This window comes from Emiliania huxleyi (assembly GCF_000372725.1).
Source record: "Emiliania huxleyi CCMP1516 chromosome Unknown EMIHUscaffold_14, whole genome shotgun sequence".
NCBI lineage: Eukaryota > Haptophyta > Isochrysidales > Noelaerhabdaceae > Emiliania > Emiliania huxleyi.
In genome coordinates, this window is record NW_005201192.1 from 591,379 (window position 1) to 612,583 (window position 21,205).

At 66.1% G+C, this 21,205-nt stretch overlaps 8 protein-coding genes across 8 annotated transcripts in view; 5 read left to right on the forward strand and 3 right to left on the reverse strand.

The window, feature by feature from the left end:
- The window catches only part of EMIHUDRAFT_433832 (hypothetical protein), a 2,768-nt gene extending 1,571 nt beyond the window's left edge, over positions 1–1,197 (forward strand). The window contains exons 3-5 of the mRNA XM_005787822.1: positions 230–349; positions 587–742; positions 812–1,197. Of these exons, the coding sequence (XP_005787879.1) occupies positions 230–349; positions 587–742; positions 812–1,069 (534 nt within the window). The 3' untranslated portion in view covers positions 1,070–1,197. The remainder of the gene's footprint in view (positions 1–229; positions 350–586; positions 743–811) is intronic.
- Positions 1,198–1,529: 332 nt separating this feature from the next.
- Positions 1,530–3,200, reverse strand: EMIHUDRAFT_201557 (hypothetical protein; the record flags this gene model as incomplete). The annotated part of the gene is made up of 2 exons (XM_005787823.1): positions 1,530–1,670; positions 1,977–3,200. The coding sequence occupies 2 exons, from the start codon at positions 3,198–3,200 to the stop codon at positions 1,530–1,532; spliced, it is 1,365 nt and encodes a 454-aa protein (XP_005787880.1).
- A 2,154-nt stretch (positions 3,201–5,354) lies between these two features.
- Positions 5,355–6,294, forward strand: EMIHUDRAFT_201559 (hypothetical protein; the record flags this gene model as incomplete). Its single annotated transcript, XM_005787824.1, has 4 exons — positions 5,355–5,494; positions 5,562–5,703; positions 5,776–5,913; positions 6,091–6,294. 4 exons carry the CDS (start codon positions 5,355–5,357, stop codon positions 6,292–6,294), a joined length of 624 nt encoding a protein of 207 aa, XP_005787881.1.
- Positions 6,295–6,599: 305 nt separating this feature from the next.
- Positions 6,600–9,477, reverse strand: EMIHUDRAFT_201560 (hypothetical protein; the record flags this gene model as incomplete). Its single annotated transcript, XM_005787825.1, has 6 exons — positions 6,600–7,019; positions 7,491–7,988; positions 8,279–8,464; positions 8,536–8,616; positions 9,193–9,318; positions 9,442–9,477. 6 exons carry the CDS (start codon positions 9,475–9,477, stop codon positions 6,600–6,602), a joined length of 1,347 nt encoding a protein of 448 aa, XP_005787882.1.
- A 1,903-nt stretch (positions 9,478–11,380) lies between these two features.
- On the forward strand, positions 11,381–12,867 carry EMIHUDRAFT_98480 (hypothetical protein; the record flags this gene model as incomplete). Its single annotated transcript, XM_005787826.1, has 5 exons — positions 11,381–11,890; positions 11,956–12,356; positions 12,446–12,569; positions 12,623–12,681; positions 12,723–12,867. 5 exons carry the CDS (start codon positions 11,381–11,383, stop codon positions 12,865–12,867), a joined length of 1,239 nt encoding a protein of 412 aa, XP_005787883.1.
- Positions 12,868–13,257: 390 nt separating this feature from the next.
- Positions 13,258–14,497, reverse strand: EMIHUDRAFT_352067 (hypothetical protein). Its single transcript, XM_005787827.1, has 4 exons — positions 14,000–14,497; positions 13,817–13,921; positions 13,710–13,744; positions 13,258–13,595 (listed from the first exon to the last, which is right to left on the reverse strand). The coding sequence occupies exons 1-4, from the start codon at positions 14,466–14,468 to the stop codon at positions 13,545–13,547; spliced, it is 660 nt and encodes a 219-aa protein (XP_005787884.1). The 5' UTR covers positions 14,469–14,497; the 3' UTR covers positions 13,258–13,544.
- Positions 14,498–15,017: 520 nt separating this feature from the next.
- Positions 15,018–18,120, forward strand: EMIHUDRAFT_201564 (hypothetical protein; the record flags this gene model as incomplete). The annotated part of the gene is made up of 6 exons (XM_005787828.1): positions 15,018–15,239; positions 16,132–16,247; positions 16,397–16,484; positions 16,554–16,669; positions 16,814–16,845; positions 16,949–18,120. The coding sequence occupies 6 exons, from the start codon at positions 15,018–15,020 to the stop codon at positions 18,118–18,120; spliced, it is 1,746 nt and encodes a 581-aa protein (XP_005787885.1).
- Positions 18,121–18,285: 165 nt separating this feature from the next.
- Positions 18,286–19,187, forward strand: EMIHUDRAFT_201565 (hypothetical protein; the record flags this gene model as incomplete). The annotated part of the gene is made up of 2 exons (XM_005787829.1): positions 18,286–18,765; positions 18,870–19,187. The coding sequence occupies 2 exons, from the start codon at positions 18,286–18,288 to the stop codon at positions 19,185–19,187; spliced, it is 798 nt and encodes a 265-aa protein (XP_005787886.1).
- Positions 19,188–21,205: the final 2,018 nt, after the last annotated feature.

Here is a 21,205-nt window from a genome sequence, read left to right on the forward strand (position 1 = left end):
GAAAAAAAATTTTTTTTATCTCTCTTACTCAACCACTACGTCAAGCCCGCACCTCATGGGAGAAAAAGCCTTTTTCTTGGGCCCCCTTCCTGGCCGGGGGCCCCCTTTGCTTGCGCCCCCGCCCTTGGGAAAGCCCCTGGTTTTCCCCCCCCCCTTTGCCCCCCCCCCCTCCCTGCTTCCCGCCCCCGCCTGCCCTCGCCGGGACCCGCCCCCCCGCCGGGCAGCACAGGCGCTCGCAGCCTTCACCTCGGACTCAGAGCACGTCATCGGCGCGGCGGCGGCCGCCGAGCAGAAGCTCTACATCTGGGACGGAGACCGCCAGCTTGCAAAGATGCTGGACGGGCCAAAGGAGTGGCGCCTCCCCCTCCCCCCTCCCCCTCCCGCCCCTCGCCCCTTCCCTCCCTCGACGCGCTCGTGAGGTGCCTCGGCGCGGTCTCGCCGGCCCCCGCACCCCCGCACCCCTTCACCCGCCACTCCCCCCCCTCCCTCGTCGCCCCCCTGCGCCCTGCGCAGGACCCGATTGTCTACTATTAATTAATCATTTTAATTATTAATTATTAATTAATAATTAATAATCCCTGCGCAGGACCCGATTGTCTACTTCGCGTACCACCCGACGCGGCCGATCCTCGCCTGCTGCGCTAAGTCGGGCGACATCTTCGTCTGGACGAAGCAGTACTGCGAGAACTGGTCCGCCTTCGCGCCCGACTTCAAGGAGCTCGAGGAGAACGAGGAGTACGAGGCGCGCGAGGCGGCGGGGACGCCACCGCCGCAGCGGGACGCGTCTCTTCACGGGCGCAGCCGCGAGTAGGAGCGCGAGGACGAGTTTGACCAGCAGCCGGCGCAGGTCGAGGCCAAGGCGGAGGACGAGGCGGAGCACATCGACATTGTCACCCTCGAGCCCTCCGAGCTGGCGCACTTTCCGGACGCGGACGACCCGGACATCGAGCTCGAGTGCCTCCCCATCCGCCCGCTCGCCGACGACGACGAGTCCGCCGAGGGCGGCGCCGGGATCGGGGAGGCGGACGCCGAGCGAAAGGCGCCGCTCGGCCGGAAGCGGAAGGTGTGACGTGGAGTCGCTCCTTGCTAATGGAGCTCAATGAGCAGTGAGGAAAACACACACAGATCACTCCGCGCGTGTGTGGGGGTCTGCGTCGTACGTAAGCTACTGGGTCGGTCGTCGGAGTATATAGCTAGGTGGGTCACAGGTTTTGAGTGGTGTGTAAAAGAGGGGGCAGGGGGGCCACAGGGGGCGCCCACAAGCACAACGATAAAAGTCCTAAGTCGCGGCGCCGGGGGGTAGGCCGTCCATATCGGGAAATCGCGCCGCGCAATACACGCACCAGTGTCGCATCTAGGCTCTAGCCAGTCTTCCCCCACAAACAGTGAGGAAGATGGGGAAGTGGGGAGGTGTGTGTCTGTGTGGTGTGCGGGGGTGTTTGGACGCGCATATGTAATTCTCGGTAATCGAGAGAGAGAGAACAGAGCACACGCCTCACGCGACCCCGCGACCCGCGCCTGCCCAGCTGTCACACTGCAGCGCGGTCGAGCAGCTTGCCTCGGTAGATGGCCCGGTTGCGCACGCCTAGCGCCAGTGCGCCCGCAGTGCCCGCCGCACACGCGCCGAGGATGGCCAGGTGGGTGGCGCGATAGCAGAGGGAGCCGTGGCACTCGGCGGCGGCGCCGGGCGTCGTGACGTGAGCGTGCGCGGCGTACACTTTGGTGGCGAGGAGGGTGGAGAGGAGGAGGGAGGAGGAGGAGGCGGCGAGCGAGAAGAGGTTGTACACCGTCGCAAAGTGGCGGGCCGGGAAGATGTCGCCCACGATCGACGGCAGGAGCGACCACACCGCGCCGTAGGCGGCGCCACCGGCGGCGGCGCCGAGGTAGAGCAGCGGCGGCGACGCGGCGCCGAGCAGCGCCGCGTGCGCCGCGCCCATCAGGCAAGTGGCCGCGGCGAGCAAGTGCGGCCGCGGCACGCGCCTGCGCGAGAGTGCGTCGGAGCAGGCGCCAGCGGCCATCCGGCCGATGCAGTTGCAGGCGGAGAGGAGCGAGACGAGGATGGGGGACGCCTGGGATGAAGCCTGCGCGGGCGCGGCGGCAGTGACGATCTTGCCGATGTGGTTGAGCAAGACGATGCCGCCGCCCCAGCCGGCAAAGGCCGCGACGAAGAGGAGGCCGAAATCGACGCTCGCCACCGACGCCCAGACGCCGCTCCCTGGCTGTTGCCCGTCCGGAGGCGGCGAGAGCTGCAGCGGCGGCCCCTGCGGCGCGTGCTGCGCGTGCTGCGTGGGGCCCGCCCCGCTCTCGCGTCGAGCGGCGGCGGCGTCGGCCTCCTCGAGCAGCCCCACCCGGCCGGCCACCGAGGACGAGCCGACGGAGGGCGAGCCGGCGGCTGCGGCGGCGCCCCACGCGAGGCTGGGCAGGGCGAGGAGGGAGGCGGCGACGAGGCCGAGGGCGCCGAGCGAGAAGGCGCGGCTTGCGGCGAGCGGCGAGAAGGCGCGCAGCAGGCTGATGGCCACCATCGCGACGGCGAGGGCGCCGACGAGGGCGTAGCCGCGCGCAAAGCGGCGCGAGGGCGAGTCGGCGTCGAGCGGGCGCGGCGGGGCGAGGCGGCGGACCAGCGGCGCGAGTGCGAGTGCGAGGAGGCAGAGGGCGACGCCGAGGAAGAGGAGGAAGGCGGGCGCCGCGTCGGGCGCCGCGAAGAAAGCGAGGAAAACCTGCGTCAGCAGCGAGCCAGACAGGCCGTAGAAGGACTTTGTCAGCCCGAGCACGAGGCCGCGCGACTCGCGGAAGTTGGCGCTGCAGGTGGCAATGGCGGCGCAGTCGAAGTAGCCCGACCCGTGCCCCCACAGGAACCAGAGCAGCCAGAGTACCGCAAAGTTGGCGTGCACATCAAACGCGGAACAGAGCCAGAGGCCGCCGTAGCCGAGCAGCGTGAGCGCCGCGCCCGCAAAGACGACCGTCCGCGGGCCGCCTCGGCGCGCGTCGTACAAAAAGCCGGCGAGCGGCACCCAGTTGCCCAGGTTGGACGCGAAGACCAAGTACTCCATGAGCGCCTCGCCGTCTGCGGCGCCAGGAAACAGGCGCGGCCGAAGCGCGGCGAGGTAGAGGTTTGTGATGTACACGCTCCCGCCGCAGAGCTCGAGCAGCATTGAGGCGACCAGGACGGACCAGCGGGAAGTGGGGAAGAGCGAAGACATTGCGCTGGTCGGCCCCTTGCCGGAGCCTTGCCTAAATGGGAAAAAGAAAACCCGTTGGACCTTCTTTTCTACCAGGCTACGAGCTTACTTCCTCTTGATCACAGCGGATTTTGGTCACAATTTTCACATCATCGCTCTCTCTCTCTCTCTCTCTGCTCTCGCTTTGGCTCCTTTTTCTCTTTTTGTGACAGGCGACAGCAAGGTGTGACCGTGTGAGCTACCACTTTCTTCCCCTACGCTCGTGTTATTGGAGATGTTCATGCTGCAGTTTATCGGGCCGACGATCGGCAGCGAGGAGACCCCTTGTCCCTCGCCTCGCTGCTCATCGTGGGCATTCGTTCAAGAAAGATGCTGAGCGAGCGTTGGCCTTCATACGTTATTCTTCCGATTCTATATTCTTTTTCGAAGCGATTTTCAGCGATTTTCAGCGGGAATATAATGAATATTTGAGAATATAGGTAGGCCCGATTTGGAGCTGTACTCTTGTGGCATATTCGAGAATATAGACCCTGTTTGGGACAAGAATACGGAAAGAATACGGAAAAAGAATCTAGATAGTAGTGGGCGAGAAAAACGTAGGCCAAAGCGAGCGCGCGACCGACGGCGACGGCGGCTACGGCTGCCGCTGCCGCGCTTCTGCCGCCGCTGCTGCTGCCTCTGCTGCGGCTACCCGGCGAGGCCATCCTCGCGCGCACGGACGCTACAGGCGCGGGCGCGGGGGTGGAGGGTGCGTATGAGGCGGAGATGATGGAGGCGCTCGCCGCGTGCGGCGATTGAGCGCCTCCCTCTCTCTCCGGCTGCGCGCCTGACCGGTGCAGCTCCGAGTCGGCCTAGCGCGCGCGATAGATCTAAGGTTTTTGCTCGCCTTCCCTGGACCCCGTGTTGCGTGACTGTCTCTCTGCGATTTCGGGCCCGGGGTTGTGCGGGTGAACCTTCTTTTCTACCAGGCTAGGATTGAGAGCAGCCTCGCTCTTAATCCTAGAAGTCGAAGGATTGTGAGCAGCACTCCTCGCAATCGTAGCATCTCCTGTGCGATTGTGAGCACCCACGCTCGCAATCCTTCATCTTCTATGCCTATAGAGCAGCTCCGCTCCCAAGGTGACTGGTGACGCCTACGACTACTACCAGCGCGCTCGCAATCCGAGCAAAGTCTAGGGTTGCGAGCAGCTTAGCTCACAATCCTGGCAACATGCCTCCGATTGCGAGCAGGAGCGCTCGCAATCCTACATTTTGCACGACGGATACTCTAGAGTCTCCCTGTCGTACTGATAGCAATGATCCAAGGATTGCACATAGGGCGCTCCCAAACACTCCAGCCGCGAGCGCTTGTGAGTGAGCGCGCCGGGATGGTCTCCTCACAATCCAAACAGTGATCGCACCGATTGCGAGGGGACCCGCGCGCAATCCTAGAAGTCGTAGGACTGTGGGCGGTGTCGCTCGTAATCGGCGAAAGTTCTAGGATTGCGAGCGCTCCTGCTCGCAATCGGAGGCCTGTCGCTAGGATTGTGAGCAGTGCTGCTCGCAATCCTAGCCTTTGCTCGGATTGCGAGCGCGCTGGTAGTAGTCGTAGGCGTCACCAAGTCACCTTGGGAGCGGAGCTGCTCTTAGTCCTAGAAGACGTAGGATTGCTAGAGGCGTGGCCGGCTTTTGGGCGTAGACCAAAACTTACAGCTGTCTACAGGGTACTTACATGGACTGGCTGTTCTTACAGACGCTTACACAAGGCATACCCACGCCTACCAGGCTTACCGTGGGGTGGTACTTGGGGCCATATATACCGGCACGAACCGGTTGGGTGCCGTTGGCAGCGGGGTGCGCTGATAGAGCCAGAACACACCGAAAATAGGCCTTCACACCGGTCACCGCGACTGAGACATCCCACCGAGCGTGGGTGCTCACACTCGCACAGAAATGCTAGCGCGTTGCGTCTCTGAGAGAGGGAGAGAGAGAGAGAGAGAGGTGCCCCGTTTGTGCCGCGTCCCGTGCCCCCGAGTTAAATATGAAGAGAGAGAGGGGGGGGGGAAGAAGAAACTGGAAAAAAGAAAAGGTTCATCGCGGACGACGAGGCCGCAGCAAGCTAGCAGCCTCGCTAGCCTCGCTAGCCTCGCTGCCTCGCCGCTAGCCTCGCCGAAATTAACGCCAGTCTACCGCCGCATGCCGGGCACCAACGCCCGCCGCTCCGGCCCGCCGAAGCACCAGAACAGCTTCGCGTGGGTCCCCGCCTCGGCGGACAAGCACAACACGCTGCAGGACAAGGTCGGCAAGCTCGACCTGCGCGGTGGCGTCTGCGCCAAGTGCGCGGCTGCCCGGCCCGGCCGAGTCGCCGCCCCCTGCATGAGCGCGCGACGGCTCCGCGCACAGGTGCTACGAGGTGATTGAGTGGAAGCGCCGGTACGGCAAGTACAAGCCGCTCAAGCAGCCGGCAAAGTGCCTCGGCTGCAACCAAAAGGCGGTGCACCAAGCCTACCACCAGCTCTGCCCTCCGTGCGCGGGCTCGCGCCGCGTGTGCGCAAAGTGCATGCGCGCGCCGCCGGCGCCGCCTACAGCCGAAGAGCTCGAGGCCAAGGAGGCGCAGGCGCACGCATCGCTCGAGTCGAGGCTCGGTGCACTGCCAGAGCGGCAGCGGCGGACGGCGCAGCGGCAGCTGGCGGTGGGGGCCGTGCCCGTCTCGCTCACGGCGCGCATCGAGCGGAGCCATGGCCCCACCGCAGTCGTGGCGGAGGACCTGGCCGCCGCCGCAGCTGCGAGCACCGCAGCTGCTGCCGCCGCCGCCGCTGCCGCCGCTGCCGCCGCTTCTTCCGAGCGGGCCGAGCCGGCCGAGTGCGCCACGCAAGGAGCAGCGCCTGCGGGTGGCGCCGCGCCCGCCCCGCCCCATTCGGCCGTCGAGGAGGCCGACGCCGGGGACGTGACGGCGCTGCTCGACGCGGCGGTTCGCCGCGCGCTGCTGAGCGAGGCAGAGGCGGACAGGCTGACGGACGCGATCGCGTCGGGCGCTCGTTCGGAGGAGGAGGTCGCCGCCGAGTGGGAGTGGGCGGCGAGGCTGGCGCTGCCAACTGGTGGCGCCGCAGTCGACCCCAGGCCCAGCAGCGAATGAGGCGAGAGAACGGCGAGGGCTTGACACTTGTGGCTTGAGGCGCCCGCCAAAGGAGAGCGCAGCAAAGCTTTGTGGGTAACGCACGCAAGAGAGCCGTCGTGCGCGGCTCTCGTCTATATAAAACTCACCGTCGCACGGTCCAGTGGCAGTGTGCACCTGTGCGCGCAGCGGCGCCACACACCGCACCGCCACACGCCACAGGACGGCCGAGATAAACTCCATACTGAAACACGGCGTGGAATACACGTCCACCATTCCCCAGTCGAGGCCGACGCGCGTCGGCCTGCGCGCTCCCCCCAAGGCCGTCAGTTCTCCTTGCCCGCCTCCACTATGGGCTGCAGCGCCGCCGGAGAGTACTTTACCGACTTCAACACTTTGTTGTCGGCCGTGCGGTAAACGAGGTACTGGCCGTCGCACTCCTCGATCCTCGCCGGCTGATCCTTGGCTGCGTAGTGCGCGACGGTCGCCTCGGCCTCCTCCCTCGTGGCGCATGCCTTGCTCATGTTTGATCTCTGAACCTCAGCAAACAGGTCGGCGAACCTTGTGCCGAGCCCGAACTCGTGAACGGCCCCGGCGTACTGGATGTCGGCGAGGGCGTCGGCCACCTCGACCAGATCGTTCTGCGAGATAGCCTCCTTTAGCTCGTTCAGCTCTTCCTGCAGCAGCTCCACGCGCAGGGCGCACCTCTTGGCGTCAGGGATTGCTGGCGAGACGACAACAGGCGCCTTGAAGAGGCGGTGGAAGGCGGCGACGTCACGGAGGCAGGAAGGCTCGCGGTACTCAGGCATGACGGAAAAACGGCCGTTCGCGGGCAACAGGCAGAGCAAAAGAAAGCGCCGGGCAAAGTTGTCTGTTTTCTTTCTTTCTTTCTATCTGTCCGTTTTTTATTTAGATCTACCTGGAATTTGTTTGATCTACCGCGTAGTACCGTGGAGGATATATTAAGGTCTAGGAAGCCGGGTGGGGGTGCGCGGAGCTGCGCGGCGGCGACGCCGCGCCGCCACAGCCCACACGCACACGGGCGGCCCGCACGGCGCTAGATCCGGTGTGGTCCGCGCGCGAATAGGGAATATCAACATGGTATTAAACGTATGCCTGCTTCTCCTTGTGTTTTTTGGGGCACCGCGCCCAAGCCCTCTCTGCGCACCCAGTAGCCCACTACTCTGGCACTAGCGGGCGGCGTTGCAAGCGTGCACCGCCCAGCTTGTGCCGGTGCCTGCAAACGGCGCCGCGCCATCCGCAAGCCCTCCCTCTGGCCGAGGGGCAAGCAGCGCCGCCAGCGCGGCTCTCGAGGCGGCCGCGTCGGAGCGGTGCGCCTGGGCGAGGCCGATCGGCTGAGAATGTTGCCCCCCCGTCCCGCCCTCTCCCCCGGCGCCTCCCGCCTTTGCAAGCGCGAACCCGAACTCGTGCGGCTTGCGCAGCCTTCCGTCTCGCGGCGCGGCGGAGGTCGGCTCTGGCTCCACCTCCATCTCGGTCGGAGGCGGCGGCTCGGGCGGCGGGTCGGGCTCGGGCGGGCGATAGAGGAGCGAGCGCAGAAAGGCGCGGCGGGAGGCGTGCGCCTCCAGCGCGGAGAGCGTCTCCTGCAGCGAGGCGTCGAGCTCCGCCGCCCCGTCCGCCTGCCTGCCCTCCGCCAAGCCGGCCAGCAGCGAGGAGAGGCTCGGCGCGTCTTGCGGCGGCTCCGGCGGCTCGAGGACCTGGAGGTCGTACGCCCGCCTACGGCGTGCGATCGTCTAGCCGCGTCACGCACGCGTGGCGGCGCCTGTGGGGCGGCGCGGGTGAGTCGCGCGTGGCGTGAGGCCCGTCAGCGATGACGTGGTGGATGACGAAGGGGAGGGCGTCGAGCGTGCGGTAGTGCTGCTCCTGCGGGCCGGCGGGCGGGGGCGTGGGAGCGAAGAAGAGGGAGGGAGGCGGGCGGGCGCCTCGCCTGGCGCAGCAGGTGCATCGTCTCGCAGAGCGACGCGCTGGCCGAGGGCTGCCTGCCGACCAGCTGCAGGAGCGGCGCCTTTGCTCGGTCGTGGTGCAGCGCCCACCGCACCATGCTGCACAGGTCGCGGTGCGTGAGGAATGTGTTTGGCGGCTGCGCCAGCGCGGCGGCGAGCGGAGGCATCAGCATGTAGCGCTGGACCGAGGCTGGGCCGCGAGGCAGGCCGAGGATGAGGCGGCAGATGAGCTGGGGCACGTCCGCGGGCGAAGAGCGGGAGAGCACCACCACGCGCGCACCGCCTACTCGCCACTCCTCACGCCCCTCGGGGGCCGCACGAGCGGGCAGCGGGCCGGTGCGGGCTGCGCAGCGGCGCCTTGCGGCCCCTCGGCCGACCAGTCCTGGTGCAGGGGGGTCCCCGGGGGCTGGCCCTCGAGGGGGGCCTGCCCCTGGGGAGCCCCTCAAACCCTCCCCGGGGGAACCCCCCCCCGGAAACCCCCCCCCCCCCCCCCCAACCCCCTCCTCTCCTCCCACCCCCTCCCCTCCCACCCCTCCCACCCCACCCCACCCCACCCCCTCCCCGAGACGTCGAGACGGGCAGAGGCGCGCACCTCGAACCTCACCGAAGAGAAGAAGCGGCGCAGCTCAAGAGGCTCCTGTTCCTCCGCCGCCGCCGCCGCCGCCGCCGCTGCTGCGGCGGCGTCGGCGTCGGCAGGGGCGACGGCGGCCTCGCCATTGCCACCGCCGCCCTCGCCCTCGCCGCCGCCGTTGTCCGACAGCTGCTGCTGTGCCACCGCAGCCTCGGCGGGCGGCGTGGCCGCGGGCGGGTCCTGGATGCGTTTCGCCCACACCTTGACCGTCCAGGCGACGGAGGGCTGCGCCGGGGGCGCGCCGGCGACCTGCGGCGCCGGCGCCGGCTCGAGCGACGAGCCGACAAAGAGACGGACCAAACGCGTGCGCGGCGTGGGCGAGTGCACCCCAGTGGCGCCGCCTGCGAACCGGAGCTCGTGCTCGAACGCGGCGGCCCTGGCGGTGAGCTCCGAGGCCAGCCGCGACTCAGCGCGCAGCAGCTCGTGGTAGCAGCCCGCGGCATTCGCTCCCACCTGCGACGCCACCAGCGCCGAGAGGCTGCGACACTGCGGCGACGCAGCCCGCGGCCCGGCCGCCGCGGGAGGCCGGGCCGGCGGCGCAGCGGCGACGCTCGCACTACGGCGCTTGGCGCCGACCAGGCGCTCCCGGAGCTGGGCCTCGTCAGTAGACATGGCGCCTGGGAAGCGGCGCTCGTTGCGCCCAAAACGAGAAACCAACCGGGTGCGGTGTGTGGCCGCGAAAGCACGGCTGGCATCCGTGGCGTGGGGCTCGCCTTCGAAAAGTCGGGCATGGCTCTCCCCGCAACTCTATCGCTAACACGCGCGCACCACCGAGACTGTGGTGAGCGCGCTGCGGTCGCACGTCTACCTCCGTCATAGTGCCACGACGTGCGGCCTAGAATTAGCACACGCGCCTCTGCTTGCATACACTCATACATTGGGTTGTCATCGCCTGTGAGTGCGAGAAGGGCTAGCCGCAGGCAGCTAGCCTCTGAGGAGGGCGTCCATAGACACCTCACTAGACCCCACACACGGTCTCGTCCGTGCCTCGCCGGCCGGAGAGATTGCTGGAGGTAGAGCAAGCCCGCTCTAGCCTCGCATATCACTTCCTGTCGTCTGTTGTTTGTTGCGCCCTTGTTTGTAGAGTCTTGGCACCGTGGAGTGCTGGGGGGGGCGACAGGGAGGATATGGCCTTGAGTTATGTGTACGCCGACTCAGGGTGTGTGGCAGCCCGCTGGCTGTGTGTCTTGTGAGCTTGTTTGTGTCTGTGTGTCGCTCGTGCGTGTCGTCATCATCTGTCCAGCGTCCACCCATACCGCGTTGGTGTCCAGTCCGAGCCTGGCTGTTCTTCACCTTTCTACCTACCTACTCGCACGTCGCGTCCACCCATCCGGGCCAAAAAAGAAAAATCTTTGCTACAGCGCGGGCCGCCGCTCGCCAAGCCCCTCAGATGAGTGGTCAGATGGATAGATCTAGTGCCCGAGAGCGAGGGGTCCGGGGTGGAGCACAAACATAGGACGCCCAGCCTTGCCCTCGCGCCGCCGAGTGTGCGTATCTTATGCGAGAGAGATCCCCTGTACGTGCCCTGTCCCCTATCCCAGCCCTCTCTCCGCGCGGCGATGCGCCCTCCCCGCCTCGCTTTTGCAAAATCCTGCAAAGGTGGGGACGTGTCTGTCCTCGACCCAGCCCTAGCTTGGGATGTCCGTTTTATTCCGCCTGCGTTTGGGTTTGTATGTTTGCGATTTGGAATTTGGCATTTGTCTAGTTCTTTGTTTATTTATTTACTTATGCAGTGTGAAGGGGAACCTGGTACGCGGGTCCAACCCTCGGAGAGTGTTCTTTAGCTCCGAGTAGAGGGCTGAGGCGGGGCGTTCTGCTGCTAGAGGGGGACCCAAAGCGCGAGGGAAAATTCCGCCGCTTAGGGAAACCCGGAGCGCGCGGAGCTAACCCTCAGAGACCCGTGTTATGGCCCTGCGACCGCGCACCCCCCAGGGCTAGGGCTCTCTTGCCCGCAACCCGATGCCAATCGTCCGGCCTTTATGGGTGCGCTTCTTAGCTCCCCGGCCCTGGGCGTGCGTGGGAGAAAGGGAGAGGGGTTTGTGTGTGTGTCTCTCTCCCGATGTAGAGAGCGATGTAGAGCGATGTTGAGCGCGATTTACTTAGTGATTTCACTGTGAATTCGCACTCTACATCGCTCTAACATCGGACGGAGGCAGTCCGTCCCGCGCCGGATGGCCGGATGTAGAGCTCAAGTCTCTACAGCTCTGCAGCGCTCCAGAGCGCTCTACATCTCTACATCGCTCTACAGCGCTCTACACTCTACATCCTCTACACGCCTCCCTCAGATTCTCGTTTGGTTGGCGGCGCGATGCTGCCGCCCTGGCTGGCTTTCGACCCGTGCCGAGACACATTTTGCAACCCGTTCGATTCCTGGCTCACAAATAAAGGCAAGCTAAAGATGTTCACGGGCCCGCGGGCCCCCACAGGGGGGGCGGAAACCCGGGCAAAGCACCGGCTGGCGTTCCTAAAGCGCGTTCGGCCCGCAGTCTCGCTCGGCCCAAGTTGTCGGATACCCATGTCTTCGATGTTGAGCGTCGGCGTCCTCTTCGACTTTGACGGCACGCTGGGCGACACCGAGGCGCCGGCGATGGACGTCGCCTTTTGGGAGCTCGCGCCCTTCATGCCGTCGCTCGAGCGGCTCGCCACGGACCCGGCGGGGCTCGACGCAGCCCGGGACGCTTTTGTGGTGGAGAATGCCGGCAAGGCCTTCGAGTTCATGCTCGAAAAGGTGGACGCGGAGCGCGCAGCGTCCGGCGGGCTGCTGCCGATCGAGCAGGCCTGGGCGCGCGACCTGGCGGCGTGCGCGCTCACAGCCTCGCCGCTCGCAGCGGCGGTGGACACGCAGCGCGCAAAGCTGGGGCTGAAGACGCTCGCCGACATCTTCTCCGCCAGCGCGGCGGAGCCGACCCTGCTCGCGCAGCAAAAGGCCGACACCAACGCGCGGCTCGCGATCGCAGCCACCCCGACGCCGAACACGCCCGCCGCACTCGAGGCGCTGGTCAAGGCGACCTGCGCCGTGCCGCCGGTCGCGGGGCCCCACCGCGTTGCAGCTCCTCTCACGAGAAGCCTCTGGCCTCGGCCTCGCCGCAGGCCAGCGTGCCCTTTGTGATCGCCACCACCTCCGGCAAGCCGCGCGTGCCAATCTGCGTCGACGCGTGCGGCTTCCGGGCGCACTTTCCGTCCGACGACGCAAACATCCACTCGGGCGAGTCGGACTTCGACCCGCCGCGCTTCAAGCCGGCGCTCGAAGCCTCGCCCCGCCTCCCCAGGGCCCTGTCCGGCGGGTCATGCTTTCCCGCGGAGCCCGCCCTCTCCCACCTCCCCGCCGCGCGCACCCTGCTGCCGGCCCGCCTCTGCCGCCCCGCCTCTGCCGCCCCGCCTCTGCCGCCGCCTCTGCCGCCCCACCCTCTGCTGCCGGCTCGCCAGGCGCCGGACGTGTACCTGCGAGCCGCCTCGTACGTCGGCGGAGGAGGGGGTTTGCCTCCGGCCCGGTGCGTGGCCGGCGGAGCGCCTCTGCGAGCGGGGTCGGCAGGAGCCGTCCAGGAGCCGTCCAGGACGCGTGCACGGAGCCTCCCTGCAGGTGCGTTGCGGTGGAGGACTCTGCGAGCGGGGTCGGCTCCGCCGCCAATGCGAAGATCGGCCTGATCGTCGGCTACGTCGGCGCATCCCACATCACCGACAAGGAAGCCGGCCGAGGTCTCGAGGTCTCGCGCGCACATGAGCCGTCCCTGAGCCGTCCCTCGGGCCCTCGGAGTAGGACGGGCACGCGCGGATGCTGATGCGCGGGCACGACCGGCCGAGGCGGCTGCGGGACGGGTGGGGCCCTGCCCGGACGCGCCTCTCCTCCTCCTCTGTAGGGAGCGGTCCGAGGACGGGCGCGGAGCCGACGTCGTGCTTGCGGACATGGCGGACTTGCCGGCCGTGGTTGCGGCGTTCGGCACGGGCGGCGGCGCGGCGGTGCGAGGCGCGTCGTGGGTGCGCCTCCCGAGCTGCAGCAGCTAGCTCTGCTGCAGCTGATACCTCTGCTACAGCCCATAGCTCTCTGCTACAGCTGCTTCGACCTCCTGCAGACAGGGGCTGGGCAGGGATAAACAAGTGGTGGAGACGAGTCGAATCGCGAGCGCCTCCTCCCTCGTACCTAGTAGCGCTGTAGCGGTCTTCGGTGGCCGGTGGCGTGCGGCCGCGTGGCGGGCCGGCGCCGTGCGTGAGTGTGGGCGGGCTCTCCGAGGGCGCGCCTGCGTCAGTGTGCCTGCGTGTCCGGTGTGTGCCCCGCCACCCCGCACTGGCCTTCGACCGCAGCACGCGTGGTCTCGAGCCCCCGCACGGACCGAGCCGCTGTCGTTTTTTGCATGCGATCGCCCATCTCATGACAAAACACGGTAACGGTTTTCAAAACCAATTTCATCGCCGCGCACCAATGTTCTTTGGTGCACCCCTAGGGATGAACCGTCTCGCTGATTGGGCTGAAGCCTGTGAACCGCTATATAGGCTCTACGTACCGCGGCTTCGGGGCTCGGGGTGCGGGGTCCGGGGAGACGCGGCGGCGCGCAAAACGCAACACATCGCGTGCAAAATTCAAGGTCTCTCGCACACGTGCTTGCGGATGACGCGTCGCATCTCGCTGGCGGAGCGTGCCGATCGAGGGGGCGCCCCAACTCCGCCAAAGTATCCGCGCCTCCTCAGGCCAGCGAGGTGAGCACGCCCTCGAGACCGAGCTTGCGCGGCGGCGCCTAGGCGGAGGCAGGCGTCGCGTGTGAGCGGAGGCGCGCACGCCGAACATGTCGTATGAAAGGCGAGCTAGCAGCCACGGCCCGGCCCGGCCGGGCCAGGGCACAGCGGCGCGCCTTGCTCTCGGGGTCCAGCGGCTTTGCCGGGTAGCCTATAGGACGAGGCAGCCATGAGCGAGGACGAGGCAGCGCCTAGGATTCAGATGGAGGACGCGAGCCCGCGCCGTACCACACGGCGCCCATGAAGCGCTCTGCTGCCGCGTCGGCGCCCACAGCGCCGAGGATATCCTCGGGCGCGATGCCGAGAGCGCCGGTCATCCACTTGCTGCCTGCAGGCGCGGGGTCGCGACCCGTGAGCAGCCGGAGGCGGATGGATCAGAGGCGGGTGATCAGAGGCGGAGGCTCGCCGATCCCATCGTCGGAGAAGGAGAGCATCATGTTTTGGATGGCGCACGAGACTGCGGCGTGATCCTCGAGGCCCTTCTTGGTCGAGATTAGCCCCGCGTCGTCGTACTCGGTCGCCACAGTCACCACGATCCAGCCCGGTACGCCCTCAAACATCGCGCGCTTGTCTTCGTTCAGAGCACACAGCTTTGCGACCGTCTCGGGGCCGCACTGGTAAAAGCGCCACGGCTCCGTGAGAAAGTGGTTTGGCGCGAGGATCGCCGCCTCGAGCGCGGCAGTCACGACATTCGCGGGCACGGGCTTGGACGAATCATACTTCGCGACGCTGCGGCGCTGCGCCAGCGTTGAAAAGACGACGCACTCGTCGGCAGCGGCGCGGGGCTGGGGAGTGCGGTGCGCAGCAGCCGGGACGGGTGCTTGCAGCCGGGAGGGGAGGAGGAACGAGGCAGCGAGCGTGTAGAGCGCGAGCATGTGGCGATGTGGCGGAGACGCTGCGCCCACAGAGGTCGCGAGGTGCTATCACCACTCCGAGAAAGACGAGGCGCAGACAAAAGAAAATTTCCGGTTAAGTGCTCCAAGTGCTCCTCGGAGTCAGGAGCAGGAGAGCCCCACCTGTCCCCCTGATCGTCCTTCCAAAATCCTGCTCGTGCCTCGTGCAGGTGGGGACCCTGTCCTCGTCCCATCCCTCGTTTGGCGTGTCTGTTTTCTTTCTTTCTTTCCTCGGAATATCTTGATTTTTTCTTCAAAGATAGCCTTTGCCTTTCTTCAAAGATAGCCTTTGCCTCTATCGGTGCTGCGAGTACAGACCACGCCTGCTATTCACATAAACATACAACCCCGAGAAATCGCACACAGACAGTCACGCAACACGGGGTCCCAGGGAAGGCGAGCAAAAACCTTATCACGCGCGCTAGACGCCTGCTATTCACAGCACAACCGTTGCCTTGGCGGCGAGGGCCGGGGCAGCTTTGTTGTGCAGCCCTTTTTCAGATGGCAGATATGCAGTCGGTGAACACACAGATGCCGTCGGTGGACATGCTCCTGACGGCAGAGACCGCGCCAGCGTACGCGAACGGCGTCGGTGCGCTGGATGGCGCCTCCCACGCTGTAGAGGTCGACGGCGGAAACCTCAACTATGCCTTCAGGGTGTCATGTGCGGACGGCAACTCCATCTTCCTCAAGCAGACGCCTGGCTTTGTCAAGGCTCGCTTGCTTCATTCCGCTCTCTGCGTAGACTCCACAGTGTGGCGCACCCACATTCGCAGCCACACTCCTCCCCAGGTCCTCCCGTGTCGTTCGCTCGACGCTCGTCCCGCTAGCCGCTAGGTGTTAATATTCACAGCCTTGACCCTTGTTATGAGTGAGTGAGTATTCTTGATACGAAACCACGACGACACACACCAGTCGACTCGCATCGGTTGCCTCCATGAACGGCGGAGCTGCGACGGTGTATCATTCACTTTATGCCACCGTTGCATATCCTGCGACGGTGTATCATTCACTTTATGCCACCGTTGCATATCCTGCGACGGTGTATCATTCACATTGTGCCACCGTGGCAGCACCGGCATTGCTGGGGACACTTGAAGGGCACGCAAGGCCTCCGAAGTTTTATCTCTGGGCCCCGAAAGGCATCTCTAGCAGCGGCGTTACGCGTGCGCCCTCCCCTCCTGGGCGCATGCGCCTCACGTCTCGACAGAGCATAAGCCCCTTGGCGTGTGACGAGACGAGTTCTTCGCAATCGCAGCGAGCAGCAAGCCACTCGCCGCAGCAGCCGGAGGCATCGCCGCAACGCTGTCTGCGCCGCGGTCCCGCACCCGTCGACGAAGCTCCCCCCGCGGAAGACCGCGCGTAGCGACGCCTTGACGATCGAGATGAGCGCGCTTGAAGCTCGCCCACCTACACACACACACACACACACACCCTTGTTATGAGAAGGAAATACGTCCTATGGCGCTGTGCGCTGTTCACAGGGGGTGCTACGCTGCGCTTTTCGGCGAAAAGAGTGTTAGAGTTGTTTGGTATTGCTAAAAATCTCACACACACACACACACACACACACACACACACACACACACACACACACACACACACCCACGAGTCGGCGCCCCGTGGCGGAAGTTCTGCCCGTCAGGTGCTGATCCTCGAGTACCTCGGCACGAGCGTGCTGCTGCACGAGAGGCTCGTGGAGGGCCACGTCGACAGTGGTGTGGGGCGCGCCCTCGGCCACTTCCTCGGCGCGGCGCACGCGTCCACACACGCGCCGCTGCTCTCCCGCCGGAGCGCGCCTCTTCGCTTGCCGCTGGCTTCTCCAACTGCGAGCTGCGCGGGGGTGGCTGCGCGCGAGCAGGCCGCCACCCTCCTTCTGCCCGCCTCCGACCCGACCGCGCCTCCGCCAGGCTGCAGCTCGAGCACCTCTTCTCCAAGTGCTACCGCGAGGACGCGCGCGCCGCGGCGCTGCGCGAGGACGCGGCCTTCATGGCCGCTGTGGAGGCGCCCCGACCGGCACGCCTGCTCACGGCGCCCGCGTGTGAAGATGCCCCCTCGCCCGCCCAGGCTCTCAAGGCGCGGTACGGCGGCGAGGGCGGCACCGGCCTCGCGCTCTGCCACGGCGACATGCACGCTGGCTCGGTGATGGTCGACCCGGCCTCGGGCGCGGTCAAGGTGATCTTGTGCACTCGTGTGTGTCGCTCGCTTGTGAGTGCCGGTCCGTTTGCGTGAGTGTGTGCAGTCCCCTGTGTCGTTCGCTCGACACTCGTGTCTCGTCCCGCTAGCCGCTAGGTGTTAACATTCACAGCCTTGACCCTTGTTATGAGGAAATACGTCCTATGGCGCTATGCGCTGGTCTGTGAGAGGCTGAGGTGCGAGCCCTGGAGGCCCTGGGGATGGGGGGAGACTACCGGGCCTAGAAGGCCCGCGCGCAGGGGGGTGTGTTCACAGCCTTCACAAAGGGTGCAAGCTGGCGCTGCTCACCTCGAAAAGCGTCGTCGCGTACGTGCGCGAGAAACTCGCCGGCGTGCCGTCGCTGCCGTTCGCACTCGACGCCGAGCTGGTCGTCCGCGACATCACCGACGGCAACCTCAACTTTGCGTTCTCTGTGGGCGAGGCAGCGGATGAGGCTCGCGCAGTGTTTGTGAAGCAGGCGCCGGGCTACATCAAGGTCCTCGGCGAGGCGTTCAAACTGGCCGCGGAGCGCATGGTGCTCGAGAGCGAGGTGATGCAGGCGTACGCGGCCCTCACGCCTGACTACGTCCCTCGCTTCATCCTCCGCGACCCAGAGAGTTTTGTGATGGTGACCGAGTACCTCCATGGCTACGTGCTGATGCGCAGCGCGCTGATGTCTCGCCGCCTGCAGGGCACCGCGGCGGTTGAGGAGGTCGCGCGCTTCATGGCCGTAACTCACTCGGCGACATGGATCGGAACTGCCGGCGCCGAGCGCTGGGGCACGGTCAACAACGAGACGATGTGCGGGATCACGGCCGACTACGTCTTCTCGAAGCCGCTCGACGCGGCCGACGGGACGAACCGCTGCTCGAGCGGTCTCACCGACGTGGCTGCCGCCCTCCGCGCCGATGCGGCCCTCTGCGAGGGCGTGCTCGCCATGCGATCGACTTTCCTAATGACGAAGCAGTGCCTCGTGCATGGCGACCTGCACACGGGCTCGGTGATGGTCCCGGCCGACGGCGGCACGGGCCCCGCAAAGGTGATCGACGCCGAGTTTGCCTTTTTCGGCCCCGCAGCGTTCGATGTCGGTTCGTTTGTCGCCAACTTGGTGTTTGCGGCATCGCTCGGCCCCTCGCCAGAGGTGCACGCCATGATCCACGCCGTGTGGGTCACATACGTCGGGGCAACGACGCCGCTCAAGTCCGACAACGCCGCGACGGCCGAGATGCTCCAGCTCGCATGTGGCTTCTGCGGCTGTGAGCTGATACGGCGGATTGTCGGCGCCGCGCATGTGGACGATCTGGAGAAGGCCCCGGAGGCGATCAAGCTGACCGCGGAGAAGACGGCACTAGCGATCGGCTGCCGCTTAGTCAAGGGGAGGGAGGGCATCGGCTCGATCGATGCGCTTCTCGCGATCGTCCAGGAGGAGGTTGGCAATCCGGCGCACGCGAGCTTGTGATTGCTGCCCACTGGCTGCCCAGGGGGCGCCGGCCATTCAGTACAGGCCGATGCACGGCGCCTCTCTCTCGGACCACACCTGCGCATCCGCCAGCCGCAGCCACCTGGCTGTGAGGCGTCGATAGACCGCGTCCGATTTCGCGTGTCTTCCACAGTGCGAAATCGGATGGCTGCCGCCGCGCCCCACCCCGGCTGCGTGCGGCTCCCTCCGGCGGCCGGCTCCCGGCCCAGGTGCACCCGCGGTTTCGTGCTCCTCGGCAGCCCCTCTGCCGACGGCCGAAGCGAGCCGGAAGCCTGCCGAGCGGCTGCCTTCGGCGAGACGGCCTCGGCGGAGGGACCTCCACTCAAGGCGTCAGGAACTCCTATCCGTGTGCTGCAGCGTCTAGTCTCAGAGAGCCGCCTGTGCACATGTGTCGATATTTCGCGCAAATGCTTGCCGCCGGCGACAAACCCCAGCTACGAGTGTGTGAGCAACCGCTCAGAGAGTATCCATCTGGGACCCTCATACCCGGAGTTTGCAATCTACGGCCCCCCCGGGCTCGACGTCGGCTGCCTCCTCTCGTCGTACCTGCTCGCGGCCGTGCTTGCCGCCGGGCGCCAGCCGGAGGCGGGGGCAAGTGACACCTGCCGCCGGCTCCGCTCCGCCGTGCGCGAGATTTGGGAGCCGAGTGCCCCACACGCCAGCGGCAGACAACCGGCCTCCCACACGCGTCGCCCTCTCTCAGCCCGCGGCATCCTTCCCACACCCAGGCCTACGCCGTGCGCATGAAGGAGGGCGTCGTCGACGCGCCCACCGTTAGCGCGGCGGGCGCCGACGCTGCGGGCTTCGCGGGCTGCGAGCTCGCCCGCACCGCACTGGGCTATGCAGGCGCGCGCGGCCTGCCCATTGCAGATGCCGACGCGAAGGCCGCCGCCGAGGCCGCCGCGCTCCGGGTGGCGGAGCGGTGCATCCGGCGGCGAGGCGAGGGCGTGGGCGTCGTCCGCGCGGAGATGGACGCGCTGCTTCTGCCCCAGTGTCCCGGAGATGCGGGGAAGCAAGCGGGAAGAAAAGCGGGCGCGCAGAAGTAGGGGTGCTTCTTGTGGGACCTGATCCTTTGTAAAGAAAGTCTAGAAAAGCGCAGTAGAAAGATAGAAAACTGTGACACGCTCCCGCCTCCCCGGTCCGAGGCGCTAGAGGCAGGCGAGGGATGGGAGGACGGCACGCCGCCAAGGCCAACACAGGCATTCTTTGGTAGTAGACTTGCCATTTCTTTTCTGAAGGTTTGCCTGAGCCTGTGTTAGTGCCAGTGCGCGCGCCAGTCCGTGCCCACCTGTCCGTGCCCAGTGTCGGGCACTTTGGAGCGGAGCACTTGGAGCACTTGGAGTGCAGTTTCATCAACCGCACATCCAGGGCCGAACTAAGAAGCACACCCAGCGGGCCGGATGATTGGCATCGGGCACTTGGAGCACTTGGAGTGCAGTCATCAACCTCACATCCAGGGCCGGGGAGCTGACAAGAAGCGCACCCAGCGGGCCGGATGATCGGCATCGGGTTACGGGCTAGAGAGCCCTAGCCCTGGGGGGTGCGCGTTCGCAGGGAAAGGGCCATAAAGTAAACACGGTTCTCCTAGGGTTGGACCCGCGTACCGGGTTTCCCCTAATTGCAGGACGCCCCCTCTACGTCGGAGCTAGTGGACATTACACGGTACACCACGCCCAAAGACACTTGCTTAGTCCTCGGTCCCGGAGCTCCATCTTCCATCCTCCCGGGGCTCCGGTTCTCCCCGATTCGCTCTCTTGTTTGCTTGCCGAGCGTCATACGACGGCGGATGTGGTCGTTTCCCTCGTTGTTGGTGTCGCTTTCTCCGATGTTGGAGCACTTTGGAGTGCAGTCATTAACCTGTCGAGCAGCTTCCGCGGCGCCCATGCGGACCGCCGCTGCACGGGGCTAGGCACCAGAAGATGAGTGGAGTTGATGAATTGGGCCGTCGTCCGTGCCTCCCCTCTATTCGTCAGAGTGGGACCTACGCTGCGCCGGCCGGGTAAGTAAGGGGAGCGCCCGGTCCTCGACGGAGCCGCGCGCCCCAAACGACCCAGGCGGCGAGTAGTCGTCGTTGAACCTCCGGCGTGTAGTTGCCCGTGGTTAGCGCCCGTCCGCCCTCCGCCGTCCGTCGCTTCGTGTGACCAGCGGAGATAGAAGGGGTCAACAATCTTTCTCTACGTGTCACCATCATACTCGTATCATGTTGACCTGCTGTCAAGCTCCTGCGTCCTGCCCTCAGGCAGCGACAACACCATGCCATCCTCCTGTCCTCTCTTCCCGGCGAACAGGGATGACGTTGTGCTTGCACGCGTCGGCAAGTCGTGGTGGCCTGCAAAAGTGACCGACGTAGGCGCCGAGCGAGCACAGCTCCTCTTTTTTGGCGACTTCAAGGTGTCGACACACGCCGCCATACCCGCCGCCGCGACGCCCTAAAAGTCTCACGCTTGCCAGCTTGTGCGCCCTCACCACCACCTTGCGTGTGCACAGACCGGATCCTGGCCGAGGTCACAGCTACGGCCGCTGAGCGACCTGCAGAGCCTCCCAAAACGGAGGCAGCCCCGCTCCGCCTGCTACACCTCTGCCCTCGTTGAAGCGGAGGAGTGGATCGATCGCCGCGCCACAACGCACTCGGTGGGCAGCAAACAGCTGGTACCGCCCGCCCTCCCTGTCGCCTCGTTCCGCCGGGCTCTCGAGCCCGCTATCAGCTACAACAGCGGCAGCGAGGCCCAAAAGGAACCGCAGTGTGAGGAGGAGGAGGAGGAGGTGGTATCCGAGGTCGCCTTTGTGCGGCGGCACGCTCCGTTGGAGCTCATGGAGAAGCACGGCTACGCGGCTCACCCCTCGATCGCGAAGCTGATGGGCGGTGCGTCGGTCGCCGCAACGAGCTTCGAGGCGGCTGTGGCCAGCGGTCTGGTCGGATGCGAAATTCTGGTGCCACCGGAGTGCTTCTTGGACGACCCCAAGGGCGCACCATACCGCGCGCTCGTGCTGCGCGTGCGCCGGGGCCGGCCCGACGCGGTGGATGTGCGCTATCGAGCAAGCGGGGCCTGCTCATGGTTCCCGG

What these genes read in the sequence shown, in the direction of transcription:
- EMIHUDRAFT_352067 (XM_005787827.1), bottom strand. Translation starts at nt 14,468, where the DNA reads ATGCTCGCGCTCTACACGCTCGCTGCCTCGTTCCTCCTCCCCTCCCGG. An exon ending in CTTCTCCGACGATGGGATCG is followed by an intron (nt 13,922 to 13,999) that starts GCGAGCCTCCGC and finishes CCGCGCCTGCAG; the next exon opens with GCAGCAAGTGGATGACCGGC. An exon ending in CGCTGGACCCCGAGAGCAAG is followed by an intron (nt 13,596 to 13,709) that starts GCGCGCCGCTGT and finishes GCCTCCGCCTAG; the next exon opens with GCGCCGCCGCGCAAGCTCGG.